Below are 27,659 nucleotides of genomic sequence, written 5' to 3'. Positions count from 1 at the left end.
TTTTTTTTTTTTTAAGTTTCTTAATCTGGAAATGTCTCCACCAAATCAACGTCCACCAGTAGCTAATTATAATGTTATCGTTCATTTATTTATATTGGCTTTTCTATGCACCTTTCCACCTTCGATGAGATCCCTGAGGGGACTCAGGTTTGATTAAAAGAACAGCTTACCCAATTTGGCTTTAAAAAGCACAGCAGATGGAGGTGGCGATTCCTGCCTTGCTGGCTTTGCAGCTTTTTATCTTCCTCCTCAGTCCGTTTGTTGTGTTTCTCTATGAGGCACACCTACTTCAAAAGGTTTAAGCTGCTGCACCAAGTTATCTTACATGGAGGGGTTTGTAGGAGAAATTAAATAACAAGACATTGAAGAAAGAAAATGGATCTGTTTATTAAGACCACTCTTGGACAGCGTTCCCCCGTGAGAAGCTAGTCAGACCCTGACACATACAGAATACATGATTTTAACATATTTTGGGTTTGAGGGGCAGGACCAGTCAGAGATACACAATGGTGAGTGGAAACATATTATGACCTTGCAGAGAGGTAACAACAAGGGAAGTAATGAATTAGTTTGAATGATGATGCAAGACATGAGTTGGCTACCAGGACACTGGACAGTGGCTATATTGAGGAAAAAGTGAAAACAGGATAAGACAGCAGCAAGAACATAGCCAGAGGGAGAGTTGGATTTATCAATGAAGAACAAAGCACGTAGAGATAGGTTTTTCTACCATCTCCCATCTTACACACAGGCCCGTTTCCCAATGCCTGACCTTGAAAAGTAGATGCTTACCGAGGCTGCCTCTCTGAAGATAGTCAGGGAGAGCCCAAGGCGTACATGCTGGGCTCACCTGAAAGGAACAGCTATCTTTGGGCCAAGAATGGAAGATGCAAGATATGAGGAATGGCAATCTCAAGATAACAATTGTGTCTGAATACAAGAGTCTGCAGTCCTTTGTCTGCCCATCTTTGAGAGAGAGAGAGAGAGAGATATCATCCTTTCAGGATGGCAAAAAAAACAACACGATTTTTGAACCTCCTTAAGACTCAGCATTTCAGTCTAGCTGCTGCTGCTGAAACCCGGAAAAAGGGTCTGATCTCCTCCCCAGAGAATGAGGCTGGGGGGAAAGAAAATACCCAGTTGCCTGTGTCAGCATCGACAAATTCCACACGTCCGTCTTCATAGTCAAGGAACACCCGGATCTTCCTGAGATCACGGCTTCCTGAGGTCAGAAGGGTATTCACAGGGGGAGTATAAGCCCAAACAGCATGAGGATCAGATGAGTCCTTGCCCACAGCCCAGATCCCCTTATCAGGACTAAGGCAAATCCTTTCCTTCCTCTGGACAGTATCTCTTGCGACCCCCACAGCCCAATGTTCCGCATTCCTTGCCCACAGCGGTGACTCCACCAGCACTTCCCAGCAGTGTTTTCCTGAAGTGAATCTCTCATGGCCCAGCACACAGGACGTGGAACTAAATCGCTCAGGGTTGTCAGGCAGTTTCGGACAGGAGCCTCTCCATGTCACACTCTTCTCATCCGCAGACACATCCAGATGGCGATGTGCTGTGTTCGGATCCAGAGTCACACTCTCTGCAGGACAGAGGAGAGAAACAGCAGGTGGTTTCAGGGAAAGGATCAGCCTCAGCTGCAGGGCTCTTCTTGTTAGATTACACTTCTGGCCCAGTCCCATCACTGAATTGTTCATCCCACTGTCATAATAGATCCAGTAATGGCATGCAGAGCTCACGGTGCTGCCAGACCAGCTCAAGCTGCCACTGGAAAGCAGCATCTCCACTGGAACTCGACAGCTGCAGGTTGCAAACCATGGCAGGGCATTTCATAGGTGGGGAGGAGGGGGGCAGAGGGAGTTTCTGGACAGATTGGAGGAGGGCAGGGGGTGGTGAGTAGGCTGGAAAGTGTGGGTCTTCACAGCAAATGGGGAATACTAGATCTTTGCCAGATCCTATTCCCCATTTTTCAGGCCACTCAGTCCTCAGATGTATGCCAGCTTTTAGCTCTCAAGAAGACTCATAGGCTGTCAAGGAGTGCACCCACAGAAAATATATATATATATATATATATATATATATATATATATATATATATATATATATATATTACTTCAAGCAGGCTAAGAAAGACTTTGAGGAGCATGAGGACAGCAACCTTAAAGGCAATAAGTAAAGCTTTATGTTAGAAGCAGAAACAGGTCGCTGGACAGTGAGAGAGGGAAAAGGGCAATAAAACGGGACTTGGAGATTTCTGCTGCCCAACAGGGGGGTCTCCAAACAGAAGTAGGAGGCTCAGCATGGCAGGCAACCCATGCACTAAGAAAAGACTCCAGATGCAAGGGATGTCTTTTATTGTCTTGTGGGCTTCCTGGGCCATTTGGTGGGTCACTATGAGATACAAGAAGCTGGACTAGATAGGCCTATGGCCTAATCCAGCAGGGCTGTTCTTATGACTTCCCACCTGTCCTGAACATCTTACTGATATTTTGAAGCTTACAATATCCTCCAAACTCCAAACTAAGTGGCAGTAACATCACTGCAGGATGCATTTTGCATCATCACCACTTCCTTCCAAGGGCATCGCAAGGCAGGTAAGTTTGGGAAGCACTGCACTAATGACCAATGAGTTGCTAGGGGTATGTGGGCATTTGTAAGTTCATGCAGAATACAACAAAACAAACCATGTTGAAATATCTCAATTCTATAAAAGGTTACAGCCAAAAAACCAGCAGAGGCAGGACTGTGATGCATTGCCACGCCTACTGCCTGGGGTGTTGCCATGCCCATCACATGGGAGGAGGTCCATCATGGGGGTGACGCACTGACCTCCTTCATTGGGTGATATGAACACTAGTGATGCCACTGCTAATGGGTTCTCAGCTGTCTGTGACAGGAGAGAGATGTTGGGGAGCTGGTGGACAGCTTGATGAAAGTGTTGACCCAGGTAAATTTACAAATGAATCCAGCTTTTTTTGTTGAAAATACTGGATGACTTGATTCAGAAAGACTATGAAACTATGTTTTTATATATGACAACTGCTGCAAGAATGTTGAATGCCAAATACTGGAAAGTTCCAGAGATTCCTTTATTGGAAGAATGGTGGCTAAAGGTATTGGATTTGGCAGAAATTGATAAAACTTACAATTCTTCTTAAAGATAAATCAGTAAAAACAGTTATGGACAACTGGAAACCATTCATGGACTTCTTGCGCATTGAGAAAATGGATCAGATAACCTATGGATTTGATGAGTAGGATAGGAGATTTTTAATGTTTTTCTCATTTTCCTTTTTGAGTTGAAAATGTACTTTTTAATAAGTAGTAGACTGTTTAACATCTGATAGCTAATATTTTGTACGATTTTGTAGGAGAACAAAGAAGTGCAGTTTGAGATCTCCGCCCTTGCCACACAACTTGCAATATCTTTACTTTATTTGCTTTTAATAAAAGAAAAGAAAAAAAGTGTTGACCCAGTGGTGGCTGTGAAGACCAATTCTGTGATCAGTAACGACATTAAGAACACAACAACTAATATTATTATGCCAATTGTACAACTCAATGGTAAGGCCACATCTGGAGTACTGCATACAGTTCTGGTCGCCACATCTCAAAAAGGTTACGGTGGAACTGCAAAAGGTGCAGAAGAGAGCAACCAAAATGATTAGTGGACTGGGGTATCTCCCTTATGAGGAAAGGCTACAACATTTGGCATTCTTCAGTCTAGAAAGAAAGCGCCTGAAGAGGGACATGATTGAGGTGTATAAAACGATGCATATGATGGGTGGAGAGACTTTTTTTCCTCTTGCACAACAACACCAGAACCATGGGACATCCACTACATAAGAAGAGCCCCGCTGGATCAGACCAAAGGCCCATCTAGTTCAGCTTCCTGTATCTCACAGTGGCCCACCAAATGCTTCAGGGAGCACACAAGACAACAGACACAACCTGCATCCTGGTGCCCTCCCCTGCATCTGGCAATCAGAGGCAGCCTACCTCTACCTTGCACATACCGACCATGACTTGTAACCCGTGATGAACTTTTCCTCCAGAAATTTGTCCAATCCCCTCTTAAAGGCATCTAGGCAAGATGCCATTACTACTTCCTGTGAAAGAGTTCCACAAGCTAATTACATGCTGGGTAAAGAAATATTTTCTTCTGTTTGTCCTAACTCTCCCAACACTCAACTTTAGTGGATGTCCCCTAGTTCTGGTGTTATGTGAAAGGGAAAAGAGCATTTCTATCCACTCTGACCATTCCCTGCATAATTTTGTATGTCTTAGGGCACAATCCTAACCCCTTTTGTCAGTGCTTTCCAGCACTAACATAAGGGCAATGCAGCACTGAGGTAAGGGAACAAACATTCCCTAATTTTGAGGAGGCCTCTGTGAGTGACACCCAACTGCAGGATGCAGCACATGTTCCATTGGCACCACTATGCCAGTGACAGAAAGCACTGACATAAGGGGTTAGGATTGCACCCTCAATCATGTTCCCCCTCTTTTCTAGACTGAAAAGTCCCAGAGATCCTCCCATAACGTGCAAGCATTTAAGATTCACTAAAATCTTCACTACATTCACTAAAATTGTATAAATTGTATAGAGAGAGAGTCTGAAAACACAAAAGAAAATATCTCTTTACCCAGCAAGGAATTAATCTGTGGAACCCCTTGCCACAGATGCCTCTCAAATGGAATTGGACAGATTTATGGATAAAAAGTCCATCACAGGTTACAAGCCATGATGAGTGTACACAGCCTGCTTCCAAAAACTGGAGGTTATCTCTGCGTGCCAGATGCAAGGGAGTGCCAACAAGATACTTATCTTGTCGTCTTGTGTTATCCCTGAGGCATCTGGTGGGCCACTGTGAGATACAGGAAGCTAGACTAGATGGGCCTTTGGCCTGATCCAGCAGGGCTTATTTCCCAACACCACCACTGAAGATAGCGTGGCTGCAACAGCACTGCTGATGGGGGATAGGATTGGATTGTTTATTGAAGCCACTGCAGTACAAAGAAGGTGAGAAAGAGTGGGTGGTATCAGGGAAAGATCCTTGCCCAGCATTGAAAGTTATACTGTATATGGCAAGGTAGGCACCTTAGGTGTGGGTTGGTGCAAGGGCAGCCGCAAAAGAATCTTGAGGAACACAGACTGGGGGTGGATGATTACGTAAGAAACTATCATGGAGATAAAAGCTTAAATATTATCTGAACATGGAATGAAAACATAGTTCTTCCCAGATACTAACTTTTGTTCTGTGTTTGTTTCTTGGGAATACTATTCTTTTGCCATGGGGGAGGGGGGTAAGGTTCCCCAGTCCCTTAGTTTGCTGATCAGATGGGCCAAAGACTCCCTCGCAGTTCTCTATTTTCCCATCCACTTCAGTGTTAGTGTTCTGCAGGTACTTACCTTGGCTTAGTCCTCCCTTCAGTGACCCTATTGTGCAGAAGAAAGTTTGACAAATTAAAAGTCAGATCACCAAACCCAAAGAAAATGTCACTCCATAGCAAGGTCCACATCAGCTTCTAGAGAGCAACTCCCCAAGCCTCCTTCCAGACTTCAAATTCTCACAGACAATACCCAAACCTGGGTATCTTCACATCAGCCTTGTGGAAGAAGCCAGACTTCTCACCCCCTTTTGCAGATCTTTGTAGCTCTGTTCAGAACTTACATTACACACCCACCCACCACACTCCTGAGATGGTATTGTATGGCATTGTATTAGTGTGCATAGAGAAATGGAGCATTGGGGGAGATCCTCCCATTAGGTGCCAGCATTCATGATCATACAAATGCTGTAGGTAGGGAGCACTTTGGGTTCAATGAAAAGGTATGATGGAGGTAAAGTCTTTCATATTGTTGTCTTCATAGGGAATGAGGATGTAGGTCCTCACAAATACTGAATTTTGTTCCATGCTTGCTTTTGCATCAAACTGGGGCATTTATTCATAGAGAGACTCTAAGTCAGTCTACCAAGCAGGCTGAGTGTGACAAACGTTTTTTCTTTTGGCGATGGGCTGGACAGTAGCCTTGATGGAAAGGGACAGAAAGTGGGGAAACATGGTTGAGAGACTGACTTCTCAGGCACCTTCAGAATCATTTCAGAGAATGTCACCCTTTAAGGCTCTGACTTGTCTTGCCTGCAATCCAGAATTGGGGCATTCCTGAGGACCCATAAGAAACGAAGGGCGCAATCCTAACTCGGAGTTAGGCTTGCGCCAGCCTAGAAGGGTCACAAACATGCCACAAAGCACATTTGCACTTCCTTGTGTGTCGGCTGGGCTGATGTAGGAGACACACCAGCCCACAGAGGCTACATCCAGCCTCCGTGCTGACACAAACAGATAAGGCTGTGTCGGCCAAGCTCAGCTGATACAGGGATCTGGGGAAGGGATAGAAGGGAGGCGTTCTGGGACAGGCAGAGGGCATTCCAGGAGGCGGGTGGGCAGGAGGTGGGGTTAGGAACCAGTAGTTATGCCGGATTCCAACCCTGTCCCCAAGCAGCACAGAGCAGCTCCCAACCGCTTCATTCTCCTTGAACCTGCATCACCTTCTGAGGTGGCATAGGTCCAAGGAGACCCATTGGGGCTGTGGTGGTTTACCCAGGGGCAAGGGGAAGAGTTTCCCCTTGCCTCTGGTTGAGTTGATTCTGGTCCCAAACTTGCGCTGGATACAGCGCAGCCTCCTGGCCTGCCTGTTCCAGCGCAAAAGAGGATTGTGCTGTAAGTGCTTCTAGATCAATAATAATAATAAACTTTATTTGTATCCCGCCCTTCTCCCCAAAGGGAACCCATTCAGATTCAATCCTAAACCCCATTCAGATGTGGATTATGTTATCCATAGCACCATCCAAGTCTAGATCCATTCCCATTCCCCAGCAGTGTTCCAATACCTTCAAACTCTTCCATGACTTCTTTAAGAACTGATGTTTTCAGAAAGTCCTTTTTGAATCTCCACTCCAGCCCCGAAGAAAGCTCCAGCTGATGCCTTGTTTGTCTTTCCAGACACCTGGAAGGAGATGCATGGCCTAGTTTAGGGAATGGATAAAAACACTCTCTACCACCTGTATGTAGCCTGAAACAGCAGTTTGAGAACTAAGTTGAGAGTAGATGTACTCATGGATCTTATTCATAAGCAACCTGGAGTTGGAGATAGACAGCAAAGTAGTCATGTTTGTGGATGACACTAAGCTCTTCCAAGTGATGAAGATAAGGAGGGATTTTGAAGAGCTTCAAAAGGATTTCTCCAAACTGGGGGTATGGGCAGCAAAATGGCAGGTGCTCTTCAATGGATACAAGTGTAAAACGATGCACACTGAGGCAAGGAATCAAAAACTCACATAAGGCAGAAGTAGTGGTCCTCAAACTGTGGTTCACAACTCTATTTTTAATGGGTTGCAGAACTAACAAGGAAAATGTATTGAGCTCTACAGAAACAGAAATGGAGCAGTATTTGCATGTTTATTTGTGAGTAGGTAGACATGCCTCCGGGCACTTCAAAGGACATGCTGAGGGGAACACAATGCCACCAGAATGGTCCCAATCCAATGAACGTAGGCCCCAAAAACTTTTGAGAAGGACGCCCCCCCCCCTTCAAGCTGACAAGGAAAATGTATTGAGCCCAATGGAAAGCAAAACTGAGTCATACATGTGCATTTCCTAGTGAGTAGGGGACTGTGTCTCGGCTGTTATCAAACGCCAGGTGAACTGGAATGCAAGCCCTCCAGAAAAGTCCCCATCTGATCAACATGGAGATCAACAACCACTCCACCCCCCAACCCACCATAGTAATAAGGATAAAAACAGAAGGTTGAATTGCTGGTAACGTGAAACTTTTTTCTTAAGTCTCATAAAGCGAGATGAGCCCTGACTGTGCATCATTTTTAAAAGTGGGTCCTGGTGCTAAAAAATTTGGGAACCGCTGCACTAATGAGTTCTGAGGTATCTGTGACAGATCAGGAGAGAGATCTTCGGGTGGTGGTAGACAGCTCAATCAAACTGTCGACTGAGTGTGCAGCAGCTGGGAAGAAGGTTAATTCCATGCTACGGATCATTAAAAGAGGGATGGAGAATAACATAGCTAATATTATGCCATTGTACAAAACAATGTTAAGGCCACACCTAGAGTATTGCATTCAGTTCTAGTTGCCACATCTCAAAAAGAACATGGTGGAACTACAAAAGGTGTAGAAGAGAGCAACCAACATGACTAGTGAGCTGGGACACCTCCCTTATGAGGAAAGGTTAAAGCATTTGAGGCTCTTCAGTCTAGAACAGGGGTGTTCAATAGGTGGATCGCGATCTACCGGTAGATCGCGAGGCAAAATGAGTAGATTGCGGAGTGCCGACCCCCCCCCCTTCAGGTGCCTCTGGGAGGAAACGCCGGGAGTAAGGCCCATTGTACTCAATGGGGCTTACTCCCAGGTAAGTGTGGCTAGTATTGCAGCCTCACAGCCTAATCCTAGGCATGTCTACTCAGGAGTAAGTCCTGTTATACTCAGTGGGGCTCAAGGTACACCAGCATACATTGTACACATAAATGTTATATGTTACGATGGCGCAAACATTGTAAAAAAAAACTCTGGTAGATCTCCAGGCCTTGCTGGGTTTCAAAGTAGCTCTCGAACCAAAAACGTGTGAGCACCCCTGGTCTAGAAAAAAGGCACCTGAAGGGGGACATGACTGAGTCATATAAAAGTATGCTTATGAAGGATAGAGGAATGTTCTTTTCCATCTCGTGCAACACTAGAACCACAGGACATTCGTTAAACCTGAGTGGCAGGAGTTACAACAGACCAAAAAATTTCTTTACACAGCATGTCATTAATTTGTGGAACTCCTTGCCACAGGATGCAATTATGGTGTCTGGCCAAGATACAAAGGGAATTGGACAGATTTACAGAAGAAAAATCCATCATAGGTTACAAGCCATGACGACTACATGCAACCTCCAAGTTTTAGAGGTAGCCTATTTCTGAATGCCAGATAACACACTGGCTTCCACTACCCCTCTCCACATTCAGCTTTATCCCCACTGTGGACAGGTACTATAGGTAGAGGGAGTGCATGGTTAGGCAAAGTCGCTGGATGGCGCTGATTAGCAGGCCTGATACCTTGAGCTCCTCATGCATGTGATCTCCTTAGAAAGCAAACATCCAAAGAAGGATTATGCAAGTGATATATAAATCAGGCCAGGGGATTTTCAAACTGCAAGGAAACTATGTTTGGGATCCTTCCCAGCGTCCCCAGAATGACACAATTTCCAATCTTTGATTGTACCCAACAAAGTCTGTGACCCTGTTTTCCAGAACTGTTTGTTAAATATGGGGCCAAAGTTCTTTCAGAACAGGTGATAGAAGGGGGATTGAAAAAAGCCACATACCTTTTCAAGGTCTCTCCGATATCCTGAAAGAATGAGAAAAATGACTTGAAGATACACAAACAGAATAGACAGGGCGCTGCATCTTGTGTTCTCTCATGTGGATTCACCTCCCTTTACTGCTTTTGGATAACCAAATTTCTTCCCATGATCCTCCCCCTTGATTTGCAAGGATCTGGGGAACCATTTGTCTGAAACCTCACCTGCAGAAATGTACTCGGTGGCTGCTGGCACTTCCACTCCACATTCTTGATCAGCTCACTGAATTGCAAGATCTCCTTGGAGAGTCTGGTTATGTTTTTCTCCTGACTCTTCTTCATCTCCTTCTCCAGATCAGACAGTGCCTTCAGCCAGAAGCGCTCTTTTTCTTCAAGGAACCTGTGGATTTCCTTGAAGAAAGATGCAACCTCCTGCAACTCCTCTTTCAACTGTTTCTAATGAAGATATAGAGGCAAGGAAAGAGAAATTGATCAGGCCGAATGCCCATCTAGACCAGCACCCTGTTTCTCACAGTAGCTGGGCAGATGCCATTGGGAAGCCCCCAAACAAGAGACAAAGAAATATGCAGAGGTACACTCCTCTGAGTCTGCAGGCAGTCTCTACCCATCACAACCAGAAATCACTGACAGGATTGTCCTTCATGAATTTATCTAGTTCCCTTAAAGCCATCTAATCTAGTGGCCATCAGCATGTGCTAGTGTGTTCCACAGATTGTGTGCTGTGTGAAGTTCTTCCTTTTGTCCATCCCAAGTACTCCACCAATCAGCATTCCCAGTAATAGGAGACATTTGCTGGTATGTTTTGTTAAGTTTATAAGAGATGGAACCTTGGCTTTCCCCAGGTGTGAGCAGAGTGCACAAAACAGCATACACAGCAGAGTCCTTTAAATGCAGCAGTTGTATTATAGAGCAAGGGTTTTCACAAGTAGAGTAGTCAGTAAACAGTCCAAGTCATATACGATGAGCAGTCAGTCCAGTATTAACAAATCCAAATCAGCTTTCCACAATACGCAGTCAAAGTTCAGTCAACGGTCAGTAACAACATATACATACATAAATCCAGCCTCCAAAGTCTCGGGCAGCAGTTCAACAGTTGTCTCCTACTACACTCCTACTACTGCACTGGAGGTTCAGCAGACTAACCCTTAAGTAGTCTGAATAGCCAATCAGTGTAGGCTCAGTTACACCCAGGGTGTGGTGGTCACAGGTGCTGGTTGATTCAGCTGACTCAGCAGCCTGCACCTGTCCCTGAACCAATTTGTTAGCTGTGTCTATGGCTTTCACAGAGCACTGAGCTAACAGGTTTTCCCTCATATCCATGTAACCTACAAGCTAAAAACAGGGCTGGAAAAGGCACTTTTAGACACACAAGTGGCTAGACTGGATGAACACAGGAACCTGCCTTATACCATGTCAGATGATTGATTCTACATGGACTGATAATACTCCAGCATTGGATCAATGACTTCATTTTTATGGACTTCACAGCATTGGACTTCACTGGTATGGACCAATGAAGACTCTCACATCACATGGGAACAGATACCTGCTGACTGTCACTGACTATTATTCCAGTTACACCTCACATACCATCCGAAACAACAAAGTGAGGTGCTTGGCAAATTGTGAGTCTGTGGCAGCAGCTGGTAACATAAGATCTGCTGAATCATGTCAAGGGCCCATCTAATCCAGCTTCTTTTATGTCACAGTAGTCCACCAGATGCCTCAGAGAGCACTCAAGACAACAAGATACCTGCATCCTGCTGCCATTCTCTTCCATCTGGCCTTCACAGATGGTCTAACGCAGGGGTGCCCAAACCCCGGCCCTGGGGCCACTTGTGGCCCTCGAGGCTTCTCAACGCAGCCCTCAGGAAGCCCCCAGTCTCCAATGAACCTCTGGCCCTCCGGAGATTTGTTGGAGCCCGCCCTAGCCCGATGCAACTGCTCAACCTCTTGCATGAGCTGTGCGATGAGGGCTTCCTCCACTGCTTGCTGTTTCACGTCTCTGATGCAGTAGTAGCAGCAAAGGAAAGGCCAGCCTTGCTTTGTGCAAGGCCTTTTATAGGCCTTGAGCTACTGCAAGACCTTCATTCATTCATATAAGTTCATCTTTAATATATTCATTTATGTAAATTTATTCAAATTTTAAATGTAAATTAATTTTTTTTCCCTCGGCCCCTGACACAGTGTCAGAAAGATTATGTGGCCCTCCTGCCAAAAACTTTGGACACCCCTGGTCTAACACTTACTCCAGAACATGGTTCTCCAATTCTGATGCATCACTCATGTATGATCCAGACCAGGGGTGGGCAAACCCCAGCCCAAGGGCCATTTGTGGCCCTCAGGTTCCCCTAATCTGGCCTGCAGAGAGTCCTCAGTCTCCAGTGAGCCTCTGACCCATCAGAGACTGTTGGAGCCCACACTGGCCCACAACTGCCAGTCGTGACCACCAGATGCGAGTTGCGGGCAGAGTTAGAGCAAGGCCTTTTATCGTCTCCATGTGTTTTCTACTTTTCCCTGGGCATTATTTTAACACACACACACACACACACCCGCCTCTGAACAACTTATGTCTCCATGTTTTCCTGGCTTGGTCTGTAGGTTTTCAGTGTGCAAGAGGTGTGTGGCAAACCGTTCAAATTTCTCATGCAATTCTACATGCCTACATGCCTCTCCAGACGCGTGTGGCCTCTGGCAACCAAGTGCCTCGGGAACTAAGTGCCAGGTAAGGCACGAGAGTTTAGCATCTGGGCGAGGAGAAGGCAAGGAGACCTCTGAGTTTTGGAGAAGGAGAGGAGGAAGACGACGAGAGGGTAAGTGTACTCTTTCTAACTCTTTGTCTTTCTAACTCCCTGTCTTCTAACCTTAACTTTAACTTTAAATCAACCTTAAAGCAAAATTGAAAGTTAGCACCTAAGGGGGGTACATAGGTCTACTCTGAGCAGGAGCAGAGTCCTACTCGTGAGTAAGAGCAGAGTCCTACTCGTGAGTAAGAGCCCAAGGGTCAGGCATTTAAATCACAGTTGAAAGTTAGCTGCACCTAAGGTAGCACCTAATCGAAGGGAGGGAGGAGGAGGATAAAGTGGAAAGCAAGTTTTTCTACTTGTTTAAATTAAACCTATACTTAACCCAGGTTAAACGTAATCTAAGTTAGAACATAACCTAAACAGTTCAGTAAATTGGGACACAGGATCTATTGAGCAATAAATAATTAAACAAACCCAAATAAAAACTAGCTTGAGGTTACAAAAACAGTCCAGCCTAAGAGAACAGAACTAGGAGGGAAAGAAACTAGTAAGGGTAAATTCCCAACCCATTAAGAGCCCCATTAGGCTAATCCAAGCAGTCCATTCAGGAGCCTGCAGAGTAGGTTACACCCATCAGCAGCCCTTTGCCTTCCTGAGCTTTTGTAAACTCACCTGGGAAGGCCAGCCCCCTTTCAATCAGGAAGGAAGGAGGGAGGAGGGGCCAGCCAGGAGTATAAAGCTAGGCCTCCCATCACGTGAGGCTCTCTCCAGACGCGTGTGGCCTCTGGGAACCAAGTGCCTCGGGAACTAAGTGCCAGGTAAGGCACGAGAGTTCAGCAGCAGGGCGAGGAGGCCAGGGCCCCATACACTGCCCTTCCTCTTAGCTTGAGAAGAGGGCTGCTATCCAGTGTAGGGTTTATAAAAGGACCCCTAAATAAAACAACAACAACAAAAAGCTATGCAGTCAGACAGCCAGCAGCAGGGTGGGGGCTATCCAGTGTTCTGCATAGAGTGCCACATGTATGATTATATGCCTCTGGGGCATAAGTCATGGGTGTGTCCTTGGTGCAAGGAGCTCCAGAGTCTCAGGGAACGCGTCCGCTCCCTTGAAGCCTTGGTGGCCGACCTGGAGAAGCGCAGGCAGGCAGAGGAGGACCGTGGGGAGACTTCCAGGGATGATCAGGCTTCGTCCCAACCTCAGGCGTGCAGCTCCTCGGCTGCCCGGGTGGGAAGTCTCGGGACTGGAGGACGTCATCCTGGAGAGGAGGGAAACAATCCCCTAGGGGGGACCCCTTCTCCAGGGGATGGGCCCGTATCCGAACGCACTTGGGATACTCCACGGCGGGAGGGGGGGTCGGGGGCTTCTTGTAGTGGGGGATTCGATTATTAGAAACATAGAGAGGGGGGTTTGCGACGGATGTGAGGACCGCATGGTGACTTGCCTGCCTGGTGCGAAGGTTGCGGACATCACTTCTTGTCTAGACAGGCTAGTAGACAGTGCTGGGGGAGAGGTAGCGGCTGTGGTGCATGTCGGCACCAACGACGTGGGCAAGTGTAGCTGGGAGGTCCTGGAGGCCAAATTTAGGCTTTTAGGCAGGAAGCTGAAAGCCAGGACCTCAAAGGTAGCGTTCTCTGAAGTGCTACCTGTTCCACGTGCAGGGCCAGCTAGGCAGGCGGAGATCAGGGGTCTCAATGTGTGGATGAGACGGTGGTGTAGGGAGGAGGGGTTTAGATTCGTTAGACACTGGGGTACTTTTTGGGACAAGCGGGGCCTGTACAAGAGGGACGGGCTCCACTTGAACCAGAATGGAACCAGACTGCTGGCGCATAACATTAAAAAGGTGGCAGAGCAGCTTTTAAACTGATCCCTGGGGGAAGGCCGACAGGAGCCGAGGGGCATCCGGTTCGGGACTCCTCATCCCTATGGGATGAGGATGGGGAGGTTAGAGAACAACAAGACAAAGGCAGAGTAGGAGAAGAAATTGGGAAAGGTAGTGTGATGGGATGTGATAGATGGTTTGGCACAATGAGAGGATGCGGGGACAAAGGAGCGAATAAGCAGCGCATCCTGGGGCATTCTGTGTACAAATGCTTTTATGCGAATGCCCGAAGTCTACGAGCAAAGGTGGGAGAACTGGAATGTCTGGTGACAAGGGAAAATATTGACATAGTGGGCATAACGGAAACCTGGTGGAATGCGGAGAATCAGTGGGATACCGCAATCCCGGGCTATAAACTCTACAGGAGGGACAGGCAGGGGCGTGTTGGAGGTGGGGTGGCCGTTTATATTAAGGAAGGGATAGAATCCAGCAAAGTAGAGATTGAAGGTTGGTCCGACTCCACTGTAGAATCTCTGTGGGTTAAATTACCAGGCTTGTGCAGCGATGTAATACTGGGGGCGTGCTATCGTCCTCCAGACCAGAAATCGGATGGGGACCTTGAAATGAGGAAACAGATCAGGGAGGTGACAAGGAGGGACAGGGTTGTAATCATGGGGGACTTCAATTATTCTCATATTGACTGGGTCAATTTGTGTTCTGGTCACGATAAGGAAACCGGATTTCTTGACGGGCTAAATGACTGTGGCTTAGAGCAGCTAGTCACGGAGCCCACCAGAGGACAGGTGACTCTGGATTTAATTTTGTGCGGTACGCAGGACCTGGTTAGAGATGTAAATGTTACTGAGCCATTGGGGAACAGTGATCATGCTGTGATCCGTTTTGACATGCACGATGGGGGAAGAATACCAGGCAAATCTCTAACAAAAACCCTTGACTTCCGACGGGCGGACTTCCCTCAAATGAGGAGGCTGGTTAGAAGGAGGTTGAAAGGGACGGTAAAAAGAGTCCAATCTCTCCAGAGTGCATGGAGGCTGCTTAAAACAACAGTAATAGAGGCCCAGCAGAGGTGTATACCGCAAAGAAAGAAGGGTTCCACTAAATCCAGGAGGGTGCCCGCATGGCTAACCAGCCAAGTTAGAGAGGCTGTGAAGGGCAAGGAAGCTTCCTTCCGTAAATGGAAGTCTTGCGCTAATGAGGAGAATAAAAAGGAACATAAACTGTGGCAAAAGAAATGTAATCTGTAATCTTTGCATCTGTCTTCACGGCAGAGGAACTCGGGCAGATACCGCTGCCAGAACGGCCCCTCCTGACCGAGGAGTTAAGTCAGATAGAGGTTAAAAGAGAAGATGTTTCAGACCTCATTGATAAATTAAAGATCAATAAGTCACCGGGCCCTGATGGCATCCACCCAAGAGTTATTAAGGAATTGAAGAATGAAGTTGCAGATCTCTTGACTAAGGTATGCAACTTGTCCCTCAAAACGGCCACGGTGCCAGAAGATTGGAGGATAGCAAATGTCATGCCTATTTTTAAAAAGGGAAAGAGGGGGGACCCGGGAAACTATAGGCCGGTCAGCCTAACATCCATACCGGGTAAGATGGTGGAATGCCTCATCAAAGATAGGATCTCAAAACACATAGACGAACAGGCCTTGCTGAGGGAGAATCAGCATGGCTTCTGTAAGGGTAAGTCTTGCCTCACGAACCTTATAGAATTCTTTGAAAAGGTCAACAGGCATGTGGATGCGGGAGAACCCGTGGACATTATATATCTGGACTTTCAGAAGGCGTTTGACATGGTCCCTCACCAAAGGCTACTGAAAAAACTCCACAGTCAGGGAATTAGAGGACAGGTCCTCTCATGGATTGAGAACTGGTTGGAGGCCAGGAAGCAGAGAGTGGGTGTCAATGGGCAGTTTTCACAATGGAGAGAGGTGAAAAGCGGTGTGCCCCAAGGATCTGTCCTGGGACCGGTGCTTTTCAACCTCTTCATAAATGACCTGGAGACAGGGTTGAGCAGTGAAGTGGCTAAGTTTGCAGACGACACCAAACTTTTCCAAGTGGTAAAGACCAGAAGTGATTGTGAGGAGCTCCAGAAGGATCTCTCCAGACTGGCAGAATGGGCAGCAAAATGGCATGCGCTTCAATGTCAGTAAGTGTAAAGTCATGCACATTGGGGCAAAAAATCAAAACTTTAGATATAGGCTGATGGGTTCTGAGCTGTCTGTGACAGATCAGGAGAGAGATCTTGGGGTGGTGGTGGACAGGTCGATGAAAGTGTCGACCCAATGTGCGGCGGCAGTGAAGAAGGCCAATTCTATGCTTGGGATCATTAGGAAGGGTATTGAGAACAAAACGGCTAGTATTATAATGCCGTTGTACAAATCGATGGTAAGGCCACACCTGGAGTATTGTGTCCAGTTCTGGTCGCCGCATCTCAAAAAAGACATAGTGGAAATGGAAAAGGTGCAAAAGAGAGCGACTAAGATGATTACGGGGCTGGGGCACCTTCCTTATGAGGAAAGGCTACGGCGTTTGGGCCTCTTCAGCCTAGAAAAGAGACGCTTGAGGGGGGACATGATTGAGACATACAAAATTATGCAGGGAATGGACAGAGTGGATAGGGAGATGCTCTTTACATTCTCACATAATACCAGAACCAGGGGACATCCACTAAAATTGAGTGTTGGGCGGGTTAGGACAGACAAAAGAAAATATTTCTTTACTCAGCGTGTGGTCGGTCTGTGGAACTCCTTGCCACAGGATGTGGTGCTGGCATCTAGCCTGGACGCCTTTTAAAGGGGATTGGAGAAGCTTCTGGAGGAAAAATCCATTATGGGGTACAAGCCATGATGTGTATGCGCAACCTCCTGATTTTAGAAATGGGTTATGTCAGAATGCCAGATGCAAGGGAGGGCACCAGGATGAGGTCTCTTGTTATCTGGTGTGCTACCTGGGGCATTTGGTGGGCCGCTGTGAGATACAGGAAGCTGGACTAGATGGGCCTATGGCCTGATCCAGTGGGGCTGTTCTTATGTTCTTATGTTCTTATATTATAGTTCTCATGTGTATTATAAATAAGCTCAGTAAAATTCATTCATTCATTCATGAAAGTTCTGTTTCTAATATATTCATTTATGTAAATGTATTCAAATTTGGAATGTAAATTAATTCTTTTTCCCCCAGCCCCCAACACAATGTCAGAGAGATGATGTGGCCCTCCTGCCAAAATGTTTGCTCACCCCTGATCCAGTCTAAAGACATAAAAGAGCAACACACATCAAGTCTCTGACCTTGTGGTAAAGGCAGGAGAAGCTGCTTAGTCTGCTCTCTACCCTGACATGTGAGCCATAACCACAAATACCTACCAGGCATTCTTGGTTTCTCTGCTCTTCAACCACTTTCTGCTTCACCATCTTCTCTCTCTTTTTCTCCAGAGATTGCAGCATGGCCTGGATTTTTTCCTGCACAATAGGGTTTAGGAAATGAAGCTTATCTGACAAATCAAACTGCAGAACAAGCATTTAGAGAAATGTGCCATTTCAGAAAGACTGGACTAAAGGAGTGTTCTTCAAACCGTAACATGTTCCCTAAAGGGAATCTTTTAGTCTGAAATCAACAACAGTGTAGAAGGCATCAGCTTTGACCAAACCTCTGCATCTGTTGCCTTACGAGAATAATGTTTTGTAACTGACATGGACCATGTACCTCTTCAATGCTGCACAATCTCTGCATGTGATAACATACACCAAGAAATAGAGAATTCGTTCTAATTGGACAAATACCTCATGATCTTGTCCCCTGAAACTTCCCAACACCTTTCTGGTTTTCTTTCTCTCCTCCCCACTGAAGGCAGTACCCTATTGTTCCCCATAGGAATGAATGGCAGCCTGTCACAGCACAATGAAAAAATTCACTGTGGGGCACCATTATGGTGGCAGCTAACCTGTTCCTCCCCCATCCCAAATTCCAACCATTAAGCATCAAGCCAACTCTGACCTGCAGAGCCCTATCCTGTGTTTGGCTTCTTGGTCACCCTGAATTGTGACATAATATTGGGGTCTCCTGTTTACAAAGGATTATGTAATGAGTTTGGGGACTTATAAAATGGGAATTATATCAGCTGGTCTTACATGACAGAATTCCAGCTGGACAGCTCTGGAAAGCCAAGAATCCAGCGGGCTGGAACTGAGGCACAGGAAGGGGCCCTGGTTCTTGATAAGCTAAAAAGCCAGGAGCCTACTTAATGGTTCTGAACATGCCCCTGATGGTCCTGAATGGAGGCCCTTCCTTATGAAGGAAGCACCTTCCTTACGAGGAAAGGTTACAGCGTTTGGGGCTTTTCCATCTAGAAAAGAGACGCCTGAGGGAAGACATGATTGAGACATACAAAATTATGCAGGGGATGAACAGAGTGGACAGCGAGACGCTCTTTTCCCTCTCACATAACACCAGAACCAGGGGACATTCACTAAAATTGAGTGTTGGGAGGACAGACAAGAAAATAGTTCTTTACCCAGCATGTGATTAGTCTGTAGAACTCTTTGCCACAGGAAGTAACAAAGGCATCTTGCCTGGATGTTTTTAAGAGGGGATTGGACAAATTTCTGGAGGAAAAGTTCATCACGGGTTACAAGTCATAGTAGGTGTGTGCAAGCTCTTGGTTTTAGAGGCAGGCTGCCTCTAATTGCCAGATGCAGGGGAGGGCACTAGGATGTAGGTTCTGTCTGTTGTCTTGTGTGCTCCCTGGGGTATTTGGTGGGCTACTGTGAGATACAGGAAGCTGGACTAGATGGGCTCTTGGCTTGATCCAGCAGGGCTCTTCTTATGGCCCCCTATAGCTATCTGAGAACATGATGTGTATGTGCAACCTCCTGATTTTAGAAATGGGCTATGTCAGATGCAAGGGAGGGCACCAGGATGAGGTCGCTTGTTATCTGGTGTGCTCCCTGGGGCATTTGGTGGGCCACTGTGAGGTACAGGAAGCTGGACTAGATGGGCCTATGGCCTGATCCAGTGGGGCTGTTCTTATGTTCTTATGGGCTGAGGTGTGTGTGTCCCCTCTTGTAAGGTTAGTGAGAAAAACAAAGACAGCAAGTGCTGGAAATTCTGGGAGGAAGACGGAGGCTGAGATGGGATTTGATCCGAGAGAAACTGCCAAGGAAGCTAAGAGGGCAGTCAGACCTGCTCAGAAAGCACAAGTAGCTGCTATCATTTGCCAAAATGTTACTGTACTCCATTCAATTCTAAGACTTGTGCATTTATAAATCAATGAACAAAAGTTACAAAGATGTCACCAGTGGTCTCTCCACGACAGGAAGCCTAAACCCAGGTAACGCTGTGCCTCTGGAATGTCTCACCACTTGGATCAAAGCTGCAGATATGGACACCTCTCACAATACATGAGAGGGGCCAGGATCCGGCAGTTATGTGGAATCCTGACCCCATTCCAAGGCAGCCCAGGGCAGCTCCGGGCTGCTCAGATCAGCACCACCTCTTTAGGTGGCGCAGATCCGAGTAGACCCATTGGGGCTGCAGTGGCTCTCCCCGCGGAGAGGGGAAGCAGAATAAGAGGAGCCACTTTTAGCCTCAAACTTTTGCTGGATAAAGAGCAGGCCTGCCAACCTCCCCATTCCAGCACAAGTTAGATTGCGCTATGTATGGTATAGGAAGCTGGACTAGATGGGCCTTGGCCTGATCCAGAGGGGCTCTACTTATGTTCTCAGTTGGAGTAACATAGACTCGTGTATGTAATTAAGGACTCTGTTTATGTGATGTATATGTAAGAATGTATGCATGCCCTTCCTCCTCATTAGATTAAATTCACACATTGAAAAGCAATAAGCACATTCAAAGTAAATCAATCAGCAGCAAGAACAAGATTTTAAGAATTCAGAACAAGAAAAGGAAAACTTCCACATTTCAGGCAGAACAGCCTAGCAAAGTCCTGCTGAGACAAGTAGCTCATTGGCTGACACCCAAAATTTGACAGCAAGGGTGTCACAATCCATAAGGTTTACCACAATCCATAAGGCAAACAACTGCAAAAGGGAAAGTTTCACTCCTGACTGCAAGATCACTTGAAACAATGGGGCTTTTCTACCTGGTACTCTTCAGCAGCCTCTTCCACAGGAATCATGTGGTGATTTCGGTGCTGTTGGGACTGGTCACACTCGACACAGAAGGGGGCTTCATCATCCCGGCAGAAAAGTTTCAGGGGCTTCTGGTGTGTCTCACACACTTCTCCTGAGCCATCCGTGGTCTTAAATGTAACATGAGTGATTTTAAAATTTATCTTGTATGCAGATATTTCTCTGTTCTGAAGCCCAAATATCTACTCGTATACCAGAATTAATGAAAGCAATGACTATTTTTTGGTGATTTATCTGGATATTTGATGAATTGGTCTAAATCTGAAGTGTTCCCTCTGGAAAACAGTATTTTACAGAATGTATTCAACGCTTGGCAGTTTAGATGGTGCCCTGATGTTATCGAATACCTAGGAATATTAATTCCTAGAGATAACAGATGATTGGGTTGAATTTTATACATGGATACAATTGTTTCTGTTGAAAATATGAAAACACAAACACCCCATTTTTGTGTTTTCATTTGGATATCTTAAGCACCAAACATTGTATTTGGGTGTTTAGATATTTTCCAGAAATTAAAATAGTTTATTTTTCAAGTTAGAAATAAAACCGTGGCTGCATCTGCTGACACTATACCACCTAACTAGTATACTTTTAAAGCATTTAAGATTAATAAAAAAGAACACGTTTTATTCTTAAAAAAACACAGAACACCACTTTCTGCCTTTTCCATTTTTTTCAAATCACAAAATCTGTGACAAAATAAAACCAATAACACCTCGATACATATAGATCTTTGGACCTGGGAAGATGAGCCCCCTTAAAACTGTCCCTTTGGGTTAAAGTTAATGTACTTAAAATGAATGTCATACCTGGTATAATCTATGTCTTACATGCAACTTTCTTACATATCTTGTTGGCATCCTTCAGTCTCGGAAGACTATGGTGTCACGCTCTGAATGGTGGTTCTGGAACAGAGTGTCCTCTCCAGTGCGCGAAGCCTGGGTAAAGTAGGTAAGGAGGATAGGCTGTTACCCATGCAGCAAATCCCCCCTCTCCACGTCACTGAAATTGTCCAATGGAAAGGCAGAGGCCAATACGGTTGGTTCCAGCGGCGTCGCAGGAGTTGCCAGAACGTGACTGTGTTCAGCCATGAACTGAACAAGGGAAAACATTGACATAGTGAGCATAACGGAAACCTGGTGGAATGCGGAGAATCAGTGGGATACCGCAATCCCGGGCTATAAACTCTACAGGAGGGACAGGCAGGGGCGTGTTGGAAGTGGGGTGGCCCTTTATGTTAAGGAAGGGATAGAATCCAGCAAAGTAGAGATTGAAGGTGGGTCCGACTCCACCGTAGAATCTCTGTGGGTTAAATTACCAGGCTTGTGCAGCGATGTAATACTGGGGGCGTGCTATCGTCCTCCAGACCAGAAATCTGATGGGGACCTTGAAATGAGGAAACAGATCAGGGAGGTGACAAGGAGGGACAGGGTTGTAATCATGGGGGACTTCAATTATTCTCATATTGACTGGGTCAATTTGTGTTCTGGTCACGATAAGGAAACCGGATTTCTTGACGGGCTAAATGACTGTGGCTTAGATCAGCTAGTCACGGAGCCCACCAGAGGACAGGTAACTCTGGATTTAATATTGTGCGGTACGCAGGACCTGGTTAGAGATGTAAACGTTACTGAGCCATTGGGGAACAGTGATCATGCTGCGATCCGTTTTGACGTGCACGTTGGGGGAAGAATACCAGGCAAATCTCTAACAAAAACCCTTGACTTCCGACGGGCGAACTTCCCTCAAATGAGGAGGCTGGTTAGAAGGAGGTTGAAAGGGAGGGTAAAACGAGTCCAATCTCTCCAGAGTGCATGGAGGCTGCTTAAAACAACAGTAATAGAGGCCCAGCAGAAGTGTATACCGCAAAGAAAGAAGGGTTCCACTAAATGCAGGAGGGTGCCCGCATGGCTAACCAGCCAAGTTAGAGAGGCTGTGAAGGGCAAGGAAGCTTCCTTCCGTAAATGGAAGTCTTGCCCTAATGAGGAGAATAAAAAGGAACATAAACTGTGGCAAAAGAAATGTAAGAAGGTGATACTGGAGGCCAAGCGAGACTATGAGGAACGCATGGCCAGCAACAGTAAGGGGAATAATAAAAGCTTCTTCAAATATGTTCGAAGCAGGAAACCCGCCAGAGAAGCGCTTGGCCCTCTGGATGGTGAGGGAGGGAAAGGGGAGATAAAAGGAGACTTAGAGATGGCAGAGAAATTGAATGAGTTCTTTGCATCTGTCTTCACGGCAGAAGACCTCGGGCAGATACCGCTGCCCGAACGGCCCCTCCTAACCGAGGAGTTAAGTCAGATAGAGGTTAAAAGAGAAGATGTTTCAGACCAAATTGATAAATTAAAGATCAATAAGTCACTGGGCCCTGATGGCATCCACCCAAGAGTTATTAAGGAATTGAAGAATGAAGTTGCAGATCTCTTGACTAAGGTATGCAACTTGTCCCTCAAAACGGCCATGGTGCCAGAAGATTGGAGGATAGCAAATGTCACGCCTATCTTTAAAAAGGGAAAGAGGGGGGACCCGGGAAACTGTAGGCCGGTCAGCCTAACATCCATACCGGGTAAGATGGTGGAATATCTTATCAAAGATAGGATCTCAAAACACATAGATGAACAGGCCTTGCTGAGGGAGAGTCAGCATGGCTTCTGTAAGGGTATGTCTTGCCTCACGAACATTATAGAATTCTTTGAAAAGGTCAACAGGCATGTGGATGCGGGAGAACCCGTGGACATTATATATCTGGACTTTCAGAAGGAGTTTGACACGGTCCCTCACCAAAGGCTACTGAAAAAACTCCACAGTCAGGGAATTAGAGGGCAGGTCCTCTCGTGGATTGAGAACTGGTTGGAGGCCAGGAAGCAGAGAGTGGGTGTCAATGGGCAGTTTTCACAATGGAGAGAGGTGAAAAGCGGTGTGCCCCAAGGATCTGTCCTGGGACCGGTGCTTTTCAACCTCTTCATAAATGACCTGGAGACAGGGTTGAGCAGTGAAGTGGCTAAGTTTGCAGACGACACCAAACTTTTCCGAGTGGTAAAGACCAGAAGTGATTGTGAGGAGCTCCAGAAGGATCTCTCCAGACTGGCAGAATGGGCAGCAAAATGGCAGATGCGCTTCAATGTCAGTAAGTGTAAAGTCATGCACATTGGGGCAAAAAATCAAAACTTTAGATATAGGCTGATGGGTTCTGAACTGTCTGTGACAGATCAGGAGAGAGATCTTGGGGTGGTGGTGGACAGGTCGATGGAAGTGTCGACCCAATGTGCGGCGGCAGTGAAGAAGGCCAATTCTATGCTTGGGATCATTAGGAAGGGTATTGAGAACAAAACGGCTAGTATTATAATGCCGTTGTACAAATCGATGGTAAGGCCACACCTGGAGTATTGTGTCCAGTTCTGGTCGCCGCATCTCAAAAAAGACATAGTGGAAATGGAAAAGGTGCAAAAGAGAGCGACTAAGATGATTACGGGGCTGGGGCACCTTCCTTATGAGGAAAGGCTACGGCGTTTGGGCCTCTTCAGCCTAGAAAAGGGGGACATGAGGGGGGGACATGATTGAGACATACAAAATTATGCAGGGAATGGACAGAGTGGATAGGGAGATGCTCTTTACACTCTCACATAATACCAGAACCAGGGGACATCCACTAAAATTGAGTGTTGGGCGGGTTAGGACAGACAAAAGAAAATATTTCTTTACTCAGCGTGTGGTCGGTCTGTGGAACTCCTTGCTGCAGGATGTGGTGCTGTCATCTAGCCTAGACGCCTTTAAAAGGGGATTGGACAAGTTTCTGGAGGAAAAATCCATTATGGGGTACAAGCCATGATGTGTATGCACAACCTCCTGATTTTAGAAATGGGTTATGTCAGAATGCCAGATGCAGGGGAGGGCACCAGGATGAGGTCTCTTGTTATCTGGTGTGCTACCTGGGGCATTTGGTGGGCCGCTGTGAGATACAGGAAGCTGGACTAGATGGGCCTATGGCCTGATCCAGTGGGGCTGTTCTTATGTTCTTATGAACTGCCTCAGGGACTCCGGCTCCGGATTTTGCCTCGAGGTTGACTCCTGAAGCCTTTTCCATAACTGGATGTAGCCACAAGGCAGTGGAGGTTTGGGATCAGAGTTTTCCTTCACTCAGATGAGCTGCCTTCCCGGGCTGACGAGTCTTACATATAACCAAATATATATTAATAAGGTTTTATACCCTGTTCAGGAAATTTTTATAGAAATCTTCACCATCTAGTTTTAAGCAGATGCAATTACTATAGGGGGCCTCAGTTCTCTGCGCATGAACTGGAGGTTGTCCATGACTTTGTGTACCTTGGCTCAACGATCTCCGACACTCTTTCTCTCGATACTGAGCTAAACAAGCGCATCAGTAAAGCAGCTACCACGTTTTCCAGACTCACAAAGTGAGTCTGATCCAACAAGAAGCTGACGGAACATACCAAGATCCAGGTCTACAGAGCTTGCGTCCTGAGTACACTTCTGTACTGCAGCGAGTCATGGACTCTCCGCTCACAACAGGAGAGGAAACTGAATGCTTTCCACATGTGCTGCCTCCGGCGCATTCTCAGCATCACCTGGCAGGAAAAGTTCCTAACAACACAGTCCTGGAACGTGCTGGAATCCCTAGCATGTATGCACTGCTGAAACAGAGACACCTGCGTTGGCTCGGTCATGTCGTGAGAATGGATGATGGCCGGATCCCAAAGGATCTCCTCTATGGAGAGCTCGTGCAAGGAAAGCGCCCTACAGGTAGACCACAGCTGCGATACAAGGACATCTGCAAGAGGGATCTGAAGGCCTTAGGGATGGACCTCAACAAGTGGGAAACCCTGGCCTCTGAGCGGTCCGCTTGGAGGCAGGCTGTGCAGCATGGCCTTTCCCAGTTTGAAGAGACACTTTGCCAGCAGTCTGAGGCAAAGAGGCAAAGAAGGAAGGCCCATAGCCAGGGAGACAGACCAGGGACAGCCTGCACTTGCTCCCGGTGTGGAAGGGATTGTCACTCCAGGATTGGCCTTTTCAGCCACACTAGATGCTGTTCCAGAACCACCTTTCAGAGCGCGATACCATAGTCTTTCGAGACTGAAGGTTGCCAATACAATACAAGGGGGCCTCAGTAGCCGTAGATCCTGTATCCACTGTTTCAGTTAGCCGCAGATTGGATTCACGTCCCGTCCCCCCAAGCATGCACCCTCTGGAGGCGAGGGGAACTGCCCTCCCCTCACCTCCAGAGGGTGGAGGCATCCCCCCATATCTGTGGATTCAGCTATCTGTAGGGGGTTCCGGAACAGAAAACTTGCAGATATGGGGGCACACCTGTATAAGGGGGGTGGACTTTCTGTTTTTAGTTTATATATTTAGTTACTTGCAGTAACTGTTGGGATAACAAAGTGTGTCTCAAACTTACTGGTGTCATGGCTCCCTTTTTCAATAGTGTCCTCTTCCCAGGTGCCACCGTTTCAGATCATGCAAGATCTCGAGCTATTCTTGCAAGATCTCATGCAATCGAAGATACATGGGCTTAGGAAGAGGTCACCAGGGACATTCTGCAATGCCCCTGTGAGTACCCACAGCTCCCTTTGGAGCCATGCTTCACAGTTTGGGAACCAATAGGATAACTCACAAATAGAGACTCCATTTTGGATCACTTTAGAAACCTCTGCAGCAGCTCCTCTATAGAAACAGACCATATTAGAGTCTACATGACCCTAATTAAGTGAATGGAGGTTCCATTAGCACTATCTACTGTTAGATGTGTGTGGAATATGATGGCACAGAAATATGAATTTGATCCTTATTTGCATGCAAAATTAACATTGTTAACATTCCCTTTTTAATAGATACATTGGGCATCCCAATCCTAATGTGTGCTGGACCACCCCATATCCAACACAATATTGGGGCCAAAAGGGGTTCAGCCCGGGACAGGGGGAATTGCTTCACCTTACGTCAGGTAATGACACAGCAGCCCCAATAGCTGTCCCTGGCTGCCCAGGAACCAGGATAAGATCCGGCATAAGTGCCGGATCCTGACCCTGGCCCCCTCACCCATCAACGAGCCTGCCCATGACCTACCCTCACCCCGGCCCAAAACTCCTCCTCCCCACACACCCCCAGACCCCACACTGGCCTAGCTTGGTCGGCATGGGCTTACTGTTGCACTGACCCAACGGGTTCTCCGGACTGATCTGCACTGATCTCCGGACTGCACTTGGCCAACAGACTGAGGTAAAGAGGCAAAGAAGGAAGGCCCCTAGCCAGGGAGACAGAGCAGGGACAGACTGCACTTGCTCCAGTGTGGAAGGGATTGTCACTCCCGAATCGGCCTTTTCAGCCACACTAGACGCTGTGCCAGAACCACCATCCTGAGCGCGATACCATAGTCTTTCGAGACTGAAGGTTTGCAACTGACCCAACGGGGTTTGGGCCAGCCTCTTTGCTCCCATGTTGGCAAAAAAGTGCTTTACGACACTTTCACAACAGTGATGGGCTGACACAAGGGACTTTCACCAGTCCATCTGCCAGTCAGGATTGTGCCCTTAGTTGCTCACTATAATGTCTTGAAAACAAATGCAGGTTAAACAGCCCTACATGGCAGGCTGACGTTTAGTATACAAAAGGTGTGTACGAAATATAAATGAATGGCGTGTTTAGACTTGGACCCCATCCAAGACATTTCATTATGTATATGCAAATATTGCAAAATTTAAAAAAACACAACAGTTTTGGTTCTAAACATTTCGGATAAGAGATTACAGTACATCTCAACTTTAGATTGCAATTGTTTTGTTTGTATTGGTATAGTGTTCTTAAATGTACTTTTCTTCTTTTATACAAAAAAAAAAATAGGAAGAGTTCTGCTGAAAAAAGCATTCGCCTACAACCAAAATTTAACAACAAAGGCCCCCCCCCCCACCTGCAAGGCACAGAATTAATTGCAAAAGCTTTGCTCCTGGTTGTAAAATCACTTGGAAAAATGGTGCTTTCCTACCTTGTACTCTACAGGTGCCTTCTCCAGAGGAATCACTTGATGGTCCCTGTGCTCTTTGGATTTTTGACACACCACACAGATGGGGGCTTTATCATCCTTGCAGAAGAGGTTCAGGGGCTCCTGGTGCCTCTCGCAGGCTCCTCCTGCACCTTCTGTCCCCTTTGCCACCTGGAGACCGGATTTCTTGCTGATTTCTGCAATGTTTGCCAGTTTCCTGTTGGGCCTGAGGTTGTTTTGCTGAACAGGTTCTCTGCACTCAGGGCAGCAGCAGGAGCTTCTGCCTGGCTCCCCGCAGGACTGGGTCAGGCAGGCTCTGCAGAAGTTGTGCCCACACTCAGTGATCACTGGATCGGTGAAGTACTCCAGGCAGACAGGACAGGTGGCCTCCTCGCAGAACTGCTTGACCAGACTTCCAGGGGCTGCCATGGCTGCCTCTGCCTCTGCCTTCCTCCCTTCCTTGCAACCAGCACAAGGCACTCAGTTTCGTTTCTGGTCTCAGAGCCTGACTAGGCGTTTCCTTTCCTGGA

General features: G+C 46.7%; 2 protein-coding genes across 2 annotated transcripts in view; one reads left to right on the top strand and one right to left on the bottom strand.

Moving 5' to 3' along the window:
* The window catches only part of LOC136641548 (zinc finger protein 91-like), a 543,065-nt gene that overhangs the window by 233,196 nt on the left and 282,210 nt on the right, over nucleotides 1–27,659 (top strand). The gene's annotated exons all lie outside the window — the stretch shown is intronic.
* Nucleotides 363–27,588, bottom strand: LOC136641550 (E3 ubiquitin-protein ligase TRIM7-like). The gene is made up of 8 exons (XM_066617433.1): nucleotides 27,133–27,588; nucleotides 20,081–20,239; nucleotides 17,346–17,441; nucleotides 9,595–9,825; nucleotides 9,395–9,417; nucleotides 6,906–7,021; nucleotides 5,423–5,449; nucleotides 363–1,591 (listed from the first exon to the last, which is right to left on the bottom strand). The coding sequence occupies exons 1-8, from the start codon at nucleotides 27,556–27,558 to the stop codon at nucleotides 1,047–1,049; spliced, it is 1,623 nt and encodes a 540-aa protein (XP_066473530.1). The 5' UTR covers nucleotides 27,559–27,588; the 3' UTR covers nucleotides 363–1,046.

The sequence above is a fragment of the Tiliqua scincoides genome, chromosome 2, assembly GCF_035046505.1.
Source record: "Tiliqua scincoides isolate rTilSci1 chromosome 2, rTilSci1.hap2, whole genome shotgun sequence".
In the NCBI taxonomy this organism is placed as follows: Eukaryota; Metazoa; Chordata; class Lepidosauria; order Squamata; family Scincidae; genus Tiliqua; species Tiliqua scincoides.
The sequence above is the reverse complement of the archived record's forward strand: the minus strand, read 5'-3'. Positions and strand labels throughout refer to the sequence as shown.

Bases quoted from the DNA above. Each gene is read 5' to 3' on its own strand.
- LOC136641550 (XM_066617433.1), bottom strand. From the start codon at position 27,558: ATGGCAGCCCCTGGAAGTCTGGTCAAGCAGTTCTGCGAGGAGGCCACC. The intron at 20,240-27,132 runs GTAGGAAAGCAC...GTTACATTTAAG, and splicing joins AGGCACCTGTAGAGTACAAG to ACCACGGATGGCTCAGGAGA. The intron at 9,418-9,594 runs GTGAGGTTTCAG...TCATTCTTTCAG, and splicing joins CACCGAGTACATTTCTGCAG to GATATCGGAGAGACCTTGAA.